We start from the raw sequence: 16,711 nt of genomic DNA, 5'->3' as shown, positions 1-16,711 counted from the left end.
GACTAGCATTTCCTAACCCTAGCATCAAAAATTCTATTTGCAGCCAGTTATAGTGATACACATGCTTTTAATCTCAGAAAGCAAAGGCAGGTGGATCTCTTGAGTTTGAGACCAGCTAAGGCCACCTATTCAGACTCAGTCAGAGTTGATTGTGTGTGTGTGTGGTGTGTGGTGTGTGTGTGTACACACTCATACATTTTAGGCATGCACTCTACCAATAAGCTCAATCCTGTGAATTAATCTTAATGGACTCAAAGAATTGATGCTACTTTTATCAATGACAATACCCAGGTACAGGCTAAGATGTTGTCAAACTTTAGAAAGTATGTATCTGTGTATCCATGTATATACATCTAAATATACCTGTATTTGTATGTGTTGATTGGTTGGTTGGTTGGTCTTGAGAAATGTCCAAATTTGGGCCACTGTAACATTCTGCTATCGTAGACTGATGGCCTATAAAAACAGCAAATTTCTCCAAGAACAAGGTGCTGGCAGCATTGTCTAGTCAGTGCCTACTTCTGGCTCGTAGACTTTTTCTTACTGTGTCCTCAGGATGATGGAGCTTGCTGGGATCCCTTTTATAACCCAATTCTGTTTTTAAAAGGAGTTATTTTATTGTTTTATGTGTATATATAACCATGTCTGCACAGGTATAGTGGAGGTCAGAAAAGGGTGTTAGACCCCTTGGAATTGAAAGTATAGGTAGTTGTGAACTACTTAATTGTGGGTGCTGGGAATCAAAACCCTGTCCTCTCTAAGAGCAGCAAGTGATCTTAATGGCTAAACTACCTCTCTTCAGCCCCTATAAATTTATTGTGAGGCCTTTTCCTTCATAATCTTATTCACATTTGGATAATATCATATTGGAGATTAGATTTCAGCAGAATTTTTAAAGGACAAAGATTTTGACTCATGGCACAGAATGACTTATTTTACCTTTTAAAAGATTCATTTTTTCCTAAATTGGAATGATATGCATATCTTTAGAATTGGAAGAAAGCTAAGAGATTATCATAATTCTTTGGTTCTCCCTCCTAACTACACATTTTAATCACCCAGGGAAACATTTAAGTACTTATTTTGGGCTGTGAATGTAGCTCAATAAAGTGTGTGCTGCATGTACAAAGCATTGGGTTTGTACACAATATAAAACAGGATGTGCTGATACATCCTTACCCCAGCACTCAGGAGGTAGTCAGGAAGTCAGAAATTCAAGGTCATCCTCGGCTGCTGTATAGTGAGTTTGAAACCAGTCCGTAATGCATAAGACCTCTCCAAAAAAAAAAAAAAAAGAAAAAGAAAAAGAGAAAAAGAAAAAATACTTATTTGGGGTACCAGTATCTTGATTCATTGGTCTTAGCATTTTTACAAAGCTCTCCAGGTGATTTTGCTGGCTTTTGTAGAGAAGTAGTTTGAGTCCCTCTTCCTGAATGTGGACATATTTAGTGATTGGTTTCTCTCTCTCATTCCCTCCCTCCTCCTTTCCTTTCTTTTTTTCTTTTTCTTTTTTTTTTTTCCTGCCTCCCGAGTGTTGGGATTAAAGGCGTGCGCCACCGCCGCCTGGCTCCTTTCTTTCTTTTTTTTTTTGCTGTCCTAGAGATTGAACCTAGGGCCTCATGTATGAGGTGAGGCAAGTGCTCTACCACTGAGCTACAGAACCCTGCCTTAGTGATTGGTTTCTAACAGATAGGATGTGGTAGATATACATGGCACTGTGCTACTTGTGAGGTTGGGTAAGAAAAGACAACGCAGTTTGTTTCTGATTCATTCTTGCTTTCATCTCTCTCACTCTTTGGATCTCCCTGTTTGCTCATGTAGCCATGCCATGTTCCATCTCAGCTCCAGGCTCTAATAGCCTGAATCAGATGCCCACATAGGGCATAAGCCTTCTAAGAACTCCAGCTCCCAAGTCACCGAGCCATCTAGTAGATGCCAATCTTCTGTTATCTTCAGGTTCGCAAGCAACATAGTTTTTTTGGTTTCTTTTCATTTTATTTTGGAGACAGATTCTCACTGTGTATCCCTGGATGAGCTGTCACTCACTCTGTAGACTAGACTTGTCTCATACTCAGGTCTACCTATTTCCACTTCCTGCATGCTGGTATTAAAGGTGCATCATCACCATCACTCCCAGTTCAGTAGTGAGTTTTGTTGTTGTTCTTACTTGTCAATTTGTTTGATTTTTTTTTTTTTTGAGACAGGGTCACTGCAAGTCTTGGCTGTCCTGGAACTCACTATGTAGACTAGACTGGCTTTGAACTCAGAAATCTGCCTGCTTTTACTGGGATTAAAGGCATATACCACCATGCATATCTAACTCAGTAGTGGGATTTTAAACCATTAAGTTTTGGGATAGTTTTCATATGGTAGTAGATAACCAGACAAATACCATAATGTCAAAAAATTATAATTGCACATGTTTTATAGCTTTATAGTTTTATAGTTTTATAGCTTTGTTATTTTTGCATAATACCCTTCAGTCTTTGACAGTTGACATTCATAATTTATTGTTATGTTAATAGTGTAGACATACATTTTATGTCTGTATCTCTTGTCATTTCACTAGCCATTTTCACAAAGATCGTGGGTATCTTCATGCTCTGGGTATCTAATAGTTCAGGTACACTTACCTGTGCTTTTTATGGGACTAAGCATCAGTCACTTACCTAAGCAGCTTGCAACTGTTTTGGATGCTTCATCCTGTCAGAAGAAAGTATTTATGTGCCAGCCACAGATGGGTCTGTGTCTGTCCAGAGTACCTTAAAGTAATCTGTTTTGGGAGTTTTTACTTTAGATGTTGCCTATACAGTTCGCAGTAATATTTTTGGAGTGGAATTTCTAGGAACTGACTTTCAATTAAATAGAAGATAATTTGGGGAAAGAGAAAGAAAAGACCTGGATGTAAGCAAAAAGATGAAAATAAGCTGAGTTTTGCTACCTAGATGAAAGGAGTCACTTAGATCATGTTAGAGAAGACGAGGTCTTGCAATCTGGTCAGTGCCCAGATGCAGCTGAATTTGTTGGAAACTTTAAAAAAGCTATGGTGTGAGTACAGAGGCTGAAGACATAATTGCAACAACAGTGGTATTGGAGCAGGCTGGGCAATATTTTGGAGCACTTGGGGTTTTTCAGCCAGCCCAGAAGCTTAGCCTTGATCAATAAACTTTCTAGTGTTGTTTGTTGTCTGCAGAGGGACATGAAAATAATGAAAAGGCCGTGTTTTGAAGATGAGGATGATTTCTGTCAGGGGAGGTGATAGGAAGAATGTTTAGGTTTGTTGTAAAATGTCTTATTTATTCTTTGACAGTTTCACACATGTATACAGTGTGTCTTGATCAGATCCACCCCAAACTCCCCACTCCCATGGGACTCCCACAACATGCTCCCCTTCTACCTTCCTGCCTTGTTCTTTTTTATAACCCACTGAGTCTAATTAGTTCTGTCTGCATGCACATGGATGTGGGGTCTCCCTCCACTTGAGCAAGGCCCACTTCCAGCAGTCCCACCCCCAAAGAAAAATGACTCACTTTTCCCCAGCAGCCATCAATTGCTGGTAGCTTCTCAGCTACAAGTGGAGTCTCATGAGCCTTTCCTTCATCCATGCTGAAATGATGACTGGCTTGATCGTGTACAGGTTTTGTTCAGGTAGCCGTAGCTGCAGTGAGTCCATGAGCGCAGCAACAGCAATGGCATGTCCAGAAGACAGCAGTTCACAGCACTCTCTCCTTACTCTTTCAGTGTTCCCTGAGACCTGAAGGGTGTGTTTGTGATATGGGTAGGTGTCCCTTTTAGAACTGATCACCAGTCACTTGTTCTCAGCACATTGGCCAGCTCTGAGTCTCTTCATTAACTCTTGTCTGTGGACATTTCTAAGAAAGCCAAAGGGGAAGGACTGTAACTATAAAGGCAACAAATACTGAGCTGTTCTAGAGCTAAGAGAACCTCTGTGAATAGTTACTCTTCTAATGAAAGCATTAGTCCACAGCCATTGTCACTGGTCTCATGGGTTGGAGTTGTTGGTTTCATTGTCTCACTATTGAAAAGAATGTCAGCAAGAACAGCGGAATTGAGAGCAAGTAGGGGTTTTATTGAGAAGTAGAGTAACAGCTCCCTACTACAGGGAAAGATCCCAAAAATAGCTTGACAAGTAGCGCTCCAGATAGATGTTTTTTTATATATTAGAAAAGGGTCAGTTTGTCCCCACCAGTACATAATTTAAGCATCAAGTTGGAATGTACCTGGTTGCCTAGTTTGAGTGTATTTGGAGGATTCTGGCTGGTCAAGGGATCATGTAGAAGACTGCAGACTCAAAGGAAGTTCACCAAAGTCACCAAGGAGGAGGAAGAACCCTGAAGTAAAAGAACGAACAGCCTGGTGATGAGTCAGGGCCTTTTAGATTTCATCTCTCAGACTCTTTGTTCCTTTGGCATATCACCAATCGCATCTGCTTCTATGTTCTTCATCAGGGCATGCACAGATAGTTTTGTTCATTTGATCCCCAGAATCGCCATGGTGGAACCATCGCCCCACAAATTGTCCTCTGACCTCCACATGTTCTCCTGCGCCACCGCGTGACACCCCTCCCCCCCCCCCCCCGCAAATAAATGCTGTGGTGATGGGTGTTCTTGCAGGGGTAGGCAGTGGTTGAAGGAGACATGTTGTACTAGCCAGTTCCTATGTGCCTGGAGACTGTCAGGCAATGAGAAAAGCACCCTGAACATCTTGTCATGGCTTCTTGACTTTTAAGTGCTTTACTGCTGGGAACTTAGTGTGTGTTCCTGGTCAGTAAGTCGTCGCCCTGTGGACGGGATGACTCCTTGGGAAGGTGTGCTGCTTGACTGCTGTCATGTCAGGCAGCTAGAGTTGAGCAGGCAGCCAGCCCCGCAGGCTAAAGAAGTAGGATGATAACTGATGAGAACATTACCACTCTCGCTGTCATTTTACCGTTTTCCTCCCCAGTGGGCTACCTTGAGAATGGAGAGAGGAGCCAAGGAGAAGAACCACCAGCTTTACAAGCCCTACACCAACGGTAGGATTGGGTGCCCTAGCCTTACAGAGCCTCTGAAATAATACCCAGACTCTTGTAGAGCCTTAGTCCGCTTGCTCTTGCCTGTAACAAAATACCCGAGGGTACTTTGTAGAAGAAAAGTTTGACCTTCTGGTGGGTACAAAACTCAGGCAGGGGCTGGGCAGACGGCTTAGTGAGTGAAATGCTTGCTGTGCATTTACACAGACCGGAGCCCTAGATCCACGTAAAACAGGTTCAGTGACATACCCTGTAAAATCCCAGTGCTGGGGGCCAGAGACAGGCCGATTTCCAGAGCTCCGTGGCTAGCCAGGCTAGCAGCCCGAGAGCTTCAGGTTCAGTGTGACCCTAGAAAAAATGTGTGTGGTGGAGAGTGGTAAGGGAAGATACCTCACATTGACCTCTGACCTGTATGCTTATGCAACACCCCCCCCCCCCCCCGCGCGCGCGTGCGCGCGCGCACACACACACACACAGTCAATCTCTCAGTCTCTCCCTCTCTATCACTCTCTCACACAGAGAGACAGAAAAGAAAACCTGGGTGGGTAGAGGTAGAATGCCACATGTGGTGAGGTCCCCTGAGCCACATTGCAGTATGGCAGATGGAATCACATAGCAGGAGTGTTTGAGAGGATAGGAGGGAGGGAAGAATTGGTTCCAGTGGCAAGGAATGACCCAAGAGAGTAGGGAGGTGTCTGGCTTACTTTTTAAAAACAAACTGATGTAGAGAGCTGGACATAGTGACATATGCCTGTGATCTCAACAGTTGAGAGATGGAAGTAGGAGAATCAGGCATTCAAAGGCATCCTTAGCTGCTTAGTGAGCTCAAGGCCAGCCATTGCTACTGAGACTTTGTCTCAAAAACAAGCAAGCAAACAAACAAAAAAACCAAGCAAACAAGCATCCAAAAATCCACCAAAACCCCAAACTGATGTTGTGGGAATGAATACACCCCTGCAGAACCCACCCACCCAGAGCAAGTATATGCTGCTCTGTTCAGGGACAGCAGACCCATGACCTAATCCCATGAGCTAATCTCTTACATTCCAGGTTGGTTTGTTTAAGGACAGGGGTCTATCTATCCCGGCTGGCCTCAGACTCACAGAGATTTGATTGCCTATGCCTCCTGAGTGTTAGGATTAAAGGCATTTGCTACTACACCTGTTGATTTTCATCTTTGATAATTTATACAAGTATAAATTTTAGTCCTTTTCACCCCCCATTTCCCTATCTCATCTTCCTTTCTTCTGCAGAAACCCTTCTTTTTCCCACCTATTTTTATGCCCTTTTTGTGTGTAAGTGACTCACTTAGTTTAAATAGCGTTTCAAGCATGAGCCTAGGTGGAAGATATGTATCGGAGCATGGTAGACCCCACCCCTCAAAGCCCCCGCACTTCTCAGTACTGTTGTATTGAGGGCTACCTCTTTCTGCTCATGATACTGTGGAGAGCATATCCAGCCCACATCCAAACCACAGCACACGTAATCTTTCAAACACATGTTCCTTGTAGCATGCCACTTGACAAGGGATATTGTTTTGTTTTTTCAGGAATCATTGCAAAAGATCCCACTTCTCTGGAAGAAGAAATCAAAGAAATTCGTCGAAGTGGTAGTAACAAGGCTCTGGATAAGACACCAGAGTTTGAGCTCTCTGACATCTTCTACTTTTGCCGGAAAGGAATGGAGACTATTATGGATGACGAAGTGACAAAGAGATTCTCTGCAGAGGAGTTGGAGTCCTGGAACTTGCTGAGCCGAACCAATTACAATTTTCAATATATAAGCCTACGGCTTACCATCCTCTGGGGGTTAGGAGTGCTGATTCGGTATTGCTTCCTTCTGCCACTCAGGTGAGCCTGGGCCTTGAGGCCAGTGTGACTGTTCTGCCTGTGTGCATGGCTTCCCCACCTCACTTTGCCTTGTTTCCCATTTAGAAAGCAGGGTAGTATTTTTTTCCAGGGCTAGTCCATTTTACTCTGTGGAAGGGCACAGTGGGGACTATCCCTTTAAGCCCTCAATTCTTTACATATCAGACAGAAATGGATTTCTTTCTTTCTTTTCCGTGTGTGTACTTTTTTTTTGAGAGAGGGTCTCACTGTAGCTCTGGCTGGTCTTGAACTCACAGAGATCTACCTGCCTCTGCCTCCTGAGTACTAGGATTAAAGGTGTGAGCCAAGCACCACACCCAGCTAATAGTAGGATTTCTTTTTTTTTTTTGGGGGTGGGGGGGTTCGAGACAGGGTTTCTCTGTAGCTTTGGAGATTGTCCTGGACTAGCTCTGTATAGCCCAGGCTGGCCTCAAACTCACAGAGATCCACCTGCCTCTGCCTCCCGAGTGCTGGGATTACAGGCGTGCGCCACTACCACCCGGCAATAGTAGGATTTCTTAACGACTGTTTGCTTGTTGGGGGGACTGGACACAGGGCAGAGAACATCATATACTTCCTGGCCCCTCTTTCCTAGGCATAGCCTTTCCTGAAACTTGCCTCCCTGGTACAGAAGCAGCATTGGTCTCTGTTTCTCTGTGCCCTTCTGTTTGTCTTGCCAGATGCTGGAACCTTCCAACTCTACCTCCTTTTTGACAGAGATTTTACTTCTGCCAGGGCGTTTGTTCAGCTTAAGCAAGATCAGACAGGTGTTGGGTGTAACAACTGCCTAATGTAAAGAGACAGTTGACTGTCTGTTTGGAATTGCAGTCACCCCTTAATACAAGTGGTTTCTCACATTTTCAGAGGAAGCTCTTGTCAGTTCTTATGTGTGGTTTTCATGATTCCTGCCTTTGTCTTCACACAGTCACTGAATAACTGTTTGGTTTACTATATTTTCCTTCTTACAGGATTGCTCTGGCATTCACAGGGATTAGCCTCTTGGTAGTGGGTACTACCATGGTTGGATACCTGCCAAATGGGAGGTGAGTGGGGTGAACTCATGTGTCAGCAGCTTGCTCTGAGCATGGTGGCTGACAGTGGAGGCAACCACAGCTTTGGATCAGCACAGTCCTTGAGTGTTAGGTGGTTCAAATAACCCACAGGGACAGTGGTATCTTAGTAAATGGCTTTTGTTTTGTAACTGATAGGAGATAGTAGCTGTGTGTGTACTTCCTTCTTGAAGTCCAGCCCTCACCATCTTCCCACTTAAGAGTAAAAAAGGTAGATACCACAAAGGAGTCCAGGCTAAGGTAGTCACAGATTTTTATAGCATGTTGTTTGGTTTTGCTGGGGATCAAAACCAGGACCCTATATGCAGGGCAAGTTCTCTGTTGCTGCTGTACCTCGAATCTTTAGATGTTTAATTGCATGGTTCTGCTTGCTCCATAAGTTGACAAGTAACTTAGAGTGTAAGTAGAATTTTCTTTTTCCCCACCTCCTTTCTTTCTTAAGGAAACTTGACTCCCTTGGGGAAGTTCTGGAGGCCATAGATACTGATTTAGCTGGGGCTGGTAAAGAGGTTGTACCTGCTGTGGGTGGTGAGTTGGGGGACAGGAATCTAAGAAACCTTGGTTTGTCTATGCTGGGAATTCTCGGCCTACAGATTTTCAACCACTAACAGGTGAATGTCACCAAGTCTCATTGCAGTTCTTCAGTTGTGTGTGGCTATAAAGATGTTAAATAATACATTTGCAGGTTTTACCGTGTGTGCTAATATTCTACAAGTACTTTGTGCACTGTTAAATATTTGGAGCTAGCAACGTGTCCTGTCTTCATACACAAACACCTCAGCTGTCCTGTTGTTGCAGGTTTAAGGAGTTTTTGAGTAAACATGTCCATTTAATGTGCTACCGGATCTGTGTTCGAGCCCTGACAGCCATCATTACCTACCACAACAGGTGAGGGAACTTTATATTAACATGGAGGGAGACTCATTAACATTTGTCTAGAGCTAGTGATGCTTGTGAAGTGTGAGGTGTGTTCCACATGAATTGATTCATACCATTTTTATTGCTTTGCATATATTTTATACCCAGGAAAAACAGACCAAGAAATGGTGGCATCTGTGTGGCTAATCATACATCTCCCATTGATGTGATCATCTTGGCCAGCGATGGCTACTATGCCATGGTACGAAGCCTCTTTTTGTGGTTTTCTGATCAGGACTAGGAGATCTCTAGGCCCTCCATAGGAAACTTCCTTGATTAAGGGTTCACACATGTGAACATGTTTTGTGTGTCGGTCCCAACTTAAGAGGGTCACCCTAGGCCTGGATAGAAGCTGTTCTGAGTAGAGTGATTGAGAGTATGGCTGGGAATTGTGTCTTGTGTGCTTAGACGGAGGAGATGACAAGAAAAGGGAGTCTTGAGAAAGAAAGCGAGGTGAGAGGCATTGAGAATACCTGAGAGGGCCGTTTTCAGAGTTACTCCTCTTTATGTGTTTAACTGGAATAGCCTCTGGCACTGATGCCTAAAGGGGACTTCAGAATCAGAGGAGCCTAAATAGTGGTTTCTTGATAGTGAGAAACTTAAAATTATGAAAATTAACAAGGAGAGGCTGGGATGTGTGTTTTGTGGGATTGGGATTTGTGTAAGGATGTATTCACTAATTATTCCTCTCTGAGATTAGGTGGGGCAGGTGCACGGGGGCCTTATGGGTGTGATTCAAAGAGCCATGGTGAAAGCCTGCCCACATGTCTGGTTTGAGCGTTCTGAAGTTAAAGATCGCCACCTGGTGGCTAAGAGGTAAATGGGCAAAATGATATTCTATTGGTCTAGTTAGGAAGTAAACAGAAAATATTTTCAGGGTAGTTATCCCTTTATAATGAGCCTATACAGTTGTAATAAAGTTTTAGGACATCTAGAAAAGATATAAATAAACCCAGTATTATTTACCAAGTTATTTATGTTTTCATTATATCCTTCCTAATAAACAACTTAGGAACTGCAATTTCTTGTTTGTTTTGGGTGGTGCTGGGTAGAGCATTGTATATGCTGGGCAAATGGTCCTTTACTGAGATATACAGACTGCAAGCCAAAAACTTTCATTGCTCTTTGCAACCTATAAGGTCATTGACTCCTCCATTTTTTTCTGTATCCTAAAGACTGACTGAGCACGTACAAGATAAAAGTAAGCTGCCCATCCTCATCTTCCCAGAAGGTACAAAGTGATGGGAGCGGGAGACCAGGCCCTGAGCCCCGGGGAACTCTAGGGAGGGAGACGAGGCCCTGAGCCCCGGGGAACTCTGGGGAGGGAGACCAGGCCCTGAGCCCCGGGGAACTCTGGGGAGGGAGACCAGGCCCTGAGCCCCGGGGAACTCTAGGGAGGGAGACGAGGTCCTGAGCCCCGGGGAACTCTGGGGAGGGAGACGAGGTCCTGAGCCCCGGGGAACTCTAGGGAGGGAGACCAGGCCCTGAGCCCCGGGGAACTCTAGGGAGGGAGACCAGGCCCTGAGCCCTGGGTAGTGCTGGGGCTTTTAGCATGGGAGACTGACAACTTGGGTCAGTTCATAAGTTTGGTTACGTTTGATGGTGTGTACCCCACTGGTGCAGGATCCTTTCTGTGATACTGCTGACAGGTAGCTTTCCAGCCTCTCATAGAGTACTCCCTCAGTCTACTTGGCATCCCTGCTTTCTAACTAAGGCTGGGACAGTGGCCTGAGAGAGGAGAGAAGGAATAAAGATTGCATTTATCCAGTCCCTTAGTGTGCATTCATCATTTGGGTGATGGTTGGCTTATGCTGTTTGAGGATTATTTTCAGTGCTAAAGAAACACTGGGTAGAAGTCCAGAAAGGAAGGGTTTCCTCTTGCCTGTGTTTCAGGAACCTGCATCAATAACACATCAGTGATGATGTTCAAAAAGGGAAGCTTTGAAATTGGAGCCACTGTTTACCCTGTTGCTATCAAGGTATGCGACCCCTGAGCCAGCTCTGATGCACAGGTGGGAGGTGGGGCTGCTCCTCTTCCCCCACAGTGCTGCCAGGCCATGTGGGCAGAGCAGCCGAAGAGGGTGCTGGCGGGATGCATAGGGATGTGGGATGTGGGGGAAGAACAGCTACCAGGTTCTGTAAAGAGGAACTGCATGAGCTCTGCAGTTGTGTCCTCACTACTTTGTTGAAGTCTAGGGCACTGAGTGCACAGGTGACTTCCAGGAGCAGTGGAGGGTTGTACGCTGGACTTGTGCAGTGGGTAGAGAGGAGAATGGATGGATCCTCGAGACTGCACGCAGCTAAGCAAAATAAATCACACACAGAGGCTTATTCTTACTTATGAGTGCACCAGCCTTAGCTTGGCCTAGTTTCTCACCAGCTTTCCTTATGTTAACTTATCCCATCTACCTTTTGCCTCTAGGCTTTTCTGGTTCTCTGACTTCTATAAATCTTACTCCATGGCTCGATATATAGCTGGGTGGCTGGCCCCTGGAGTCCTCTTTCTCTGGCTCCTAGCTCTCCAATCTCTCTTTCCAGTTTTCTCCTTCTATATATACTCTGCCTGCCAGCCCTGCCTGTCCTGTCTCCTGCCTTGCTAATAGCCAGTTCTTTATTAGACCATCAGGTGTTTTAGGCAGGCACAGTAACACAGCTTCACAGAGTTAAACAAATGCAACATAAACAAAAGTAACACACCTTAAAATATTCTACTGCATAGATATATATGAGATGTATTAGAGTAGCTTACAGGCTGTGGCCCAGCTAGTCCAGCAGTGGCTGTCTGTCTTCCAGTAGAACATCCAAGACTCTAGTAGTTGTTTAGTCCACAAGGCTGATGTCTTAGTTGGTCTTTAGTATACGCCAGAATCCTGAAGAAGCAGGCTCTAATGTCAGTGAAGGGATGGACTTGTCAGTGAGAGTGAGGGCAAGCAGGCCTTCCTTCTTCCAGGTCCTCGGTACAGGCTGCCACCAGAAGGTGTGGCCCAGATGGCCCCGATGAAAGGTAGATCTTCCCACATAAAAAGATCCAGATTAAAAGTGGATCTTCCCACTTCAAATGGTTCAGTTAAGGAAAAAAAATCCCTCACGGATGTACACAGCCCCTTAGGTTTTAGTTAGTTTCACATGTGTAAATTGACAACCAAGACTAGCCATCCCCCCACCAGTGTCATCCTACAGTCCAGCATAATGGTGTGTGTAGGGGGGGTTACTGTAGCAGCTGTGTTTGCTGGGCTACCAGCCTTTTTTTCCCCCTCACTGTGTTAGCTCCTATAGCAGCATCACCTGGGGGTGGTTAAAAAGATTGGTATTCCTCATGCCAAACTCTAAATGTCAATCACCTGGAGATACTTCGAGTACTGGTCAGGGAATCTCATTGGTTGTCTCTGCTGTGCAGCATGGCTCTCATCCATTGTGAAGCATGGAATCTTGAGAGGGTTAGGACTTCTCTGTAAAATAGGATGCATGTAAATTTTCTTCCTGTTCACATATCACAAACTTATGTTCTGCAGATAGTTTCTAGGTTTGTTTGTTGTTTTTTGAATTTCTATTGATATCTGAACTTGGGTAACCTCAGCAGTGACAGTGCTTTTATCATATTTCTACAATCACAAGTCACTGATTTTGAGAATGTTAATTATTATTTTGAACTTTTGTCTTGCCTTGCTTTGCTGTGGTGTCTGCCTGGCATGGAAAGAGAGTCAGTCCTCAACAGAGAAGTTGATCCCCTATTCCTACTACAACTTCTGCTCATGTGCTTATAACAAAAGAGTCAGTTTTATGTTTGGAAAGAGGCTCTCCCTGTGTTACCAAGGCTGGTCTCAAGCTCCCAGGCTCGAAATCATCCTTTTATCTCAGTTTTCCAAGTAGCTGGGATGACAGGTGCACTCCAGTCTATCTGGCTAGCTGCATTATCTTTGTTAGTTTTAAATTTTCATCCTCCCTTGTTTCTTACTGGTATTAAAAAATTCACTTGCTGTTTTTTAAAAAAAATGATTTATTTTTGTTTTATGTACATTGGTGTTTTACTTGCATGTATGTCTGCCCGGGTGTAGGATCTCCTGGAACTGGGATTATAGACAGTTGTGAGCTGCCTTGTTGGTACTGGGAATCAAACCTGGGTCCTCTGGAAGTTCTTAACCACTGAGCCATCTCTCCAGCCCCTGCTGTTGCTATTTTTAAAGTTTATGTATATGGGTATTTTGTCAGCATGTATCTGTACACAATTTATGTACCTGGTGCCTAAGGAAACCAGAAGAGAATATCAGAACCCCTGGAACCAGAATTACAGATGGCTGTGAGCTGACATGCAGGTGCTGGGAATTGAACCGGGGTCCCCTGGAAGAGCAGCCAGTGTTCTTAACCACTGAGCCAGCCCTCCTGCTCCCCTTAGTGGTATTTAAGGTGCATTCATTAAAGTGTTAAGTTTCTTAGTTTCTGTTGTTAAGTCTCTATTGTTAGGACTTAATCCCAACATAGTTGTTCAGTTTTTATTCTGAAATCATAAACTTAGGCTGGGAAGGCCTACAAGATTGGACACTTGAAACCCCATCCACCAACACACAAATCTCCATGACAGTACTCTACAGGCATCAGGGAAGGCAACAGTGGTGGTACCTTGGTCCTGGAGGATAACTCCTGAAATTCTTCTTCTGTTTATGCATTCTCCATGCTGACCAGTCGCTGTGTGATTCTGCAGTCAGTGTACTGCCTCCTTATCTGTCTCTTCAAACATTTGGTAGCAGCCGCTCATGCTGTGCTCAGGCAGCCTTCTCAAGGACTTGGCTCTTCCTGTTACTTCTCCTGTACCTTCCCTCAGCACTTTCCTACCCCTAAGATTACCGTGGTCTAATAATAGTTCAGCAGCTGCAGTCATTTTTCTCACAAAACACCTTGAAAACAGCCTTTTCCCTCCACTAAAATCATGACAAACCCAAGTACCTAATACACCTGCCTTGTTGAGACCTTATGAGACTAATGGGTGTGGACCCATTTGCTAGTGGATACTTGTGATTTAATTAGCAGAATTTTCTGCCCAAACAGAAATTCACTTTGTTAGAATTGTAAATATGCAAATTGTATTTGCAATACTTAAGTTTTAACATAGTATGTTGCAAGCTTTCTAAGTGTATGTATGAAGGTTTATATGTACTTTATGTACATAAGTCCATACCTTGATGTTTAAAATAGGCCTCATAAAAGGAAAGAATACATGAAGCAAGCACAGTGGACTGTTGTTAATTATTGAATTTAGGAGATGAGTGATTGATAGTGTGTTATCCTTCATTCTGTTTTTGGATTGTCTAAAACTTACATGCTCCTTGTGAGTGCAAGATGAGGCTATCTGAGGCAGGAGCTATTTGGGTGTGATGGTCAGGAAAGACCTCCCTGATGGCGTGAGTTGAATCTGGAGGGCTCGAGGTCAGACTCCATGGCTTTAGAGCCACTTAAGCAGGGTTTACTTGGGGCCAGGAGTACTTCTAACCTGGATCCCTGCCCCTGTGGACCCTTCACCAAGCACTGGTCAGAGCTGCTTCTGTAGTCCTTATATCCAGTCTCCTCTCCTTTTACAGTATGACCCTCAGTTTGGCGATGCCTTCTGGAATAGCAGCAAGTATGGGATGGTGACGTACTTGCTGAGAATGATGACCAGCTGGGCCATTGTCTGCAGTGTTTGGTACCTGCCGCCTATGACCAGAGAGGTCGGTGTCTCCAGTCCTCCAGTGTGAGTGTGCTGTGGGGGTCAGGAGTCTGGCAGTGTTCTCATTCATTCTTTGTTACAGAAAGATGAAGATGCTGTGCAGTTTGCTAACAGGGTGAAGTCTGCCATTGCCCGGCAAGGAGGACTGGTAGACCTTCTGTGGTGAGTAGAGCTGATTCCAGAGAATAAGCACCTCTGAGCCAAAGGACTTCCTCCCTGGCCCAGAATGAATCTTGCCCTAGAGAAGGAATGGCCAGACTTCTTTTCCCTAGTTCCAGCGAATAATGGCGGCACTGTGTTGTCCTCAGGAACATGGAATTATGGACCTTTGCCCAGTATGTTCGGGCTTCCTGACAGTTTGTGCCTCTAGGTAGAGATGACCTGACTCCATTTTGGAAACTTCGGAATTTCCTCTGTTGTCTGTATACTACTAGTCTTTGAAAAGTAGACATTTTCTTTACTACTTATCTTGCCTTATCGCCTAGCACAGGAGGTGGCACACTTTTTCTGTACAGTTTTATAGGTCTCTTGCAACCACTTACCTTTGCCATTTGTATAAAAGCAACCAAAGAGAATACATGAACAAGTAGTCGTGGCTGTGTCCCATTGAAACTTCTTTACAAGAACAGATGGGGGTCGGGGTGTGAGCTTTTGTCCGTGAGTCTGAATTAACCCCTGGTGTCTGCAGTAGTCAAAGGCAGGTTAAACAGGAGCTTGCTCCATGTTTCCTGCCGGATTTTCCTTGGATTTGAACCATAGACGGCATCTGTCAGACTGCAGCACTGACCAGTCGCCTTCTCTGCTGCTATATTGGCCTTTGTCTTTTCAGGGATGGTGGATTGAAAAGAGAAAAGGTGAAGGACACATTCAAGGAGGAGCAGCAGAAACTGTATAGCAAGATGATTGTCGGTAACCACGAGGACCGGAGCCGGTCCTGAGGCTCTGCCTGGCACTGGCTGGAGCCGCCACCTCTCAATCCTGACAAGTGAGCCAGCTGGAGTTGTGCCACAACCTCTCCCACCATCCCCGCCACCCACTGCTGCATCTTCCAGACTCTGGCCCTCAGGCTGTTCTGGACTCCAGGACTCCTGAGTTCTTCAGAGCCCCATGTACTGCCTGCTGCCCTCTACCCAGAATGCTGCTGGCTGGGGCTCCCTGAGACAAATGCCTCTTGTTCCTTTATAGTAAGCCTCTAAGAGGAATGCCATTAAAGCAGATCTGTTGTGTGCTAGCTGGTGGGAAGGCGGGCCCCATTCTTGCCATGAGAGAATGTTGTTGTTACTGTGTAGGGACAGCTACATGCTGGAGAAAGTCAGAAGACACACTGCCGAGGCAGGTGTCTAAACAGCCTCCAGCCTTGGAGCCTTTAGGTGGGACAGAAAGAAAACTGTCTACAGGAGTGTTCGTTCCGTTCAGCAGATGGAGTCCTACGTTCACAAGTCATGTGTTCCTGCTTACGAAGATCACCAGAGGAGATAGGAAGAAGCCAGTGGGCCCCTGGCCAGCTAGCGAGCCCCAGGAGTCTTTGAGTCGGACTCCAGGCTGGGCCTGGGTCCCCCACCTGACTTGTGTGTTTACTATGTCTCAGTTTCCCTGTCTGTTACATGGAATTGCAGAGGGTGATGATAACCTACCTCACAGGGTTGTTGTGGGGGTTCCAGTGCTAGCATATGAGAAGGAAATGGATGCTGGTCCACAGGGATGGCTTCATAGAACAGGGCAGGACGAAAAGGTCAGAGCTCACAGCTGCTGCCCAGGATTTTAAACTTGTTTTGTGAGTAAATAAAACTGGATGGTAAATGAATTTAGGGACCTTGACTTCACTCCCTGAGAAATGTATTTCTTGCCGGGTAACAACTGTGGTACTTGAAAATGACCCTGGACGGCAGGGCCTGTACGTAACTCTGCAGTGAGGATAGGAGTGCTCAGGAGGGACAGACTCTTGGTGTTTCCACATCTCCTTCTCCCCATGCAGCCATGAAAAACAAACGGTTGATGAGGTGAGAGAGAGGCCCTGTCGGTGGCATTCACGATCTGAGGGATCGGTAAGGTGTGAGGAGGGAGCAGAGTGGTGGGAAGAACTCACAAGTTAGGCAGGCGGGGTGGGAACCAGCGTGCACCCACG

The 16,711-nt window shown here is 45.1% G+C and overlaps 1 protein-coding gene across 1 annotated transcript in view; it reads left to right on the top strand.

Moving 5' to 3' along the window:
- Gpat4 (glycerol-3-phosphate acyltransferase 4) overlaps nucleotides 1-16,390 on the top strand; it is a 38,393-nt gene extending 22,003 nt beyond the window's left edge. Inside the window, exons 3-13 of the mRNA XM_028887789.2 lie at nucleotides 4,963-5,032; nucleotides 6,579-6,879; nucleotides 7,866-7,940; nucleotides 8,766-8,855; nucleotides 8,994-9,087; nucleotides 9,586-9,701; nucleotides 10,061-10,116; nucleotides 10,779-10,864; nucleotides 14,459-14,587; nucleotides 14,669-14,748; nucleotides 15,416-16,390. Coding sequence (XP_028743622.1) covers nucleotides 4,963-5,032; nucleotides 6,579-6,879; nucleotides 7,866-7,940; nucleotides 8,766-8,855; nucleotides 8,994-9,087; nucleotides 9,586-9,701; nucleotides 10,061-10,116; nucleotides 10,779-10,864; nucleotides 14,459-14,587; nucleotides 14,669-14,748; nucleotides 15,416-15,524 — 1,206 coding nt within the window. The 3' untranslated portion in view covers nucleotides 15,525-16,390. The remainder of the gene's footprint in view (nucleotides 1-4,962; nucleotides 5,033-6,578; nucleotides 6,880-7,865; nucleotides 7,941-8,765; nucleotides 8,856-8,993; nucleotides 9,088-9,585; nucleotides 9,702-10,060; nucleotides 10,117-10,778; nucleotides 10,865-14,458; nucleotides 14,588-14,668; nucleotides 14,749-15,415) is intronic.
- The last annotated feature ends 321 nt before the right edge of the window (nucleotides 16,391-16,711 follow it).

The sequence above is a fragment of the Peromyscus leucopus genome, chromosome 17 (assembly GCF_004664715.2).
Source record: "Peromyscus leucopus breed LL Stock chromosome 17, UCI_PerLeu_2.1, whole genome shotgun sequence".
Taxonomy (NCBI): Eukaryota; Metazoa; Chordata; class Mammalia; order Rodentia; family Cricetidae; genus Peromyscus; species Peromyscus leucopus.
The sequence above is the reverse complement of the archived record's forward strand: the minus strand, read 5'-3'. Positions and strand labels throughout refer to the sequence as shown.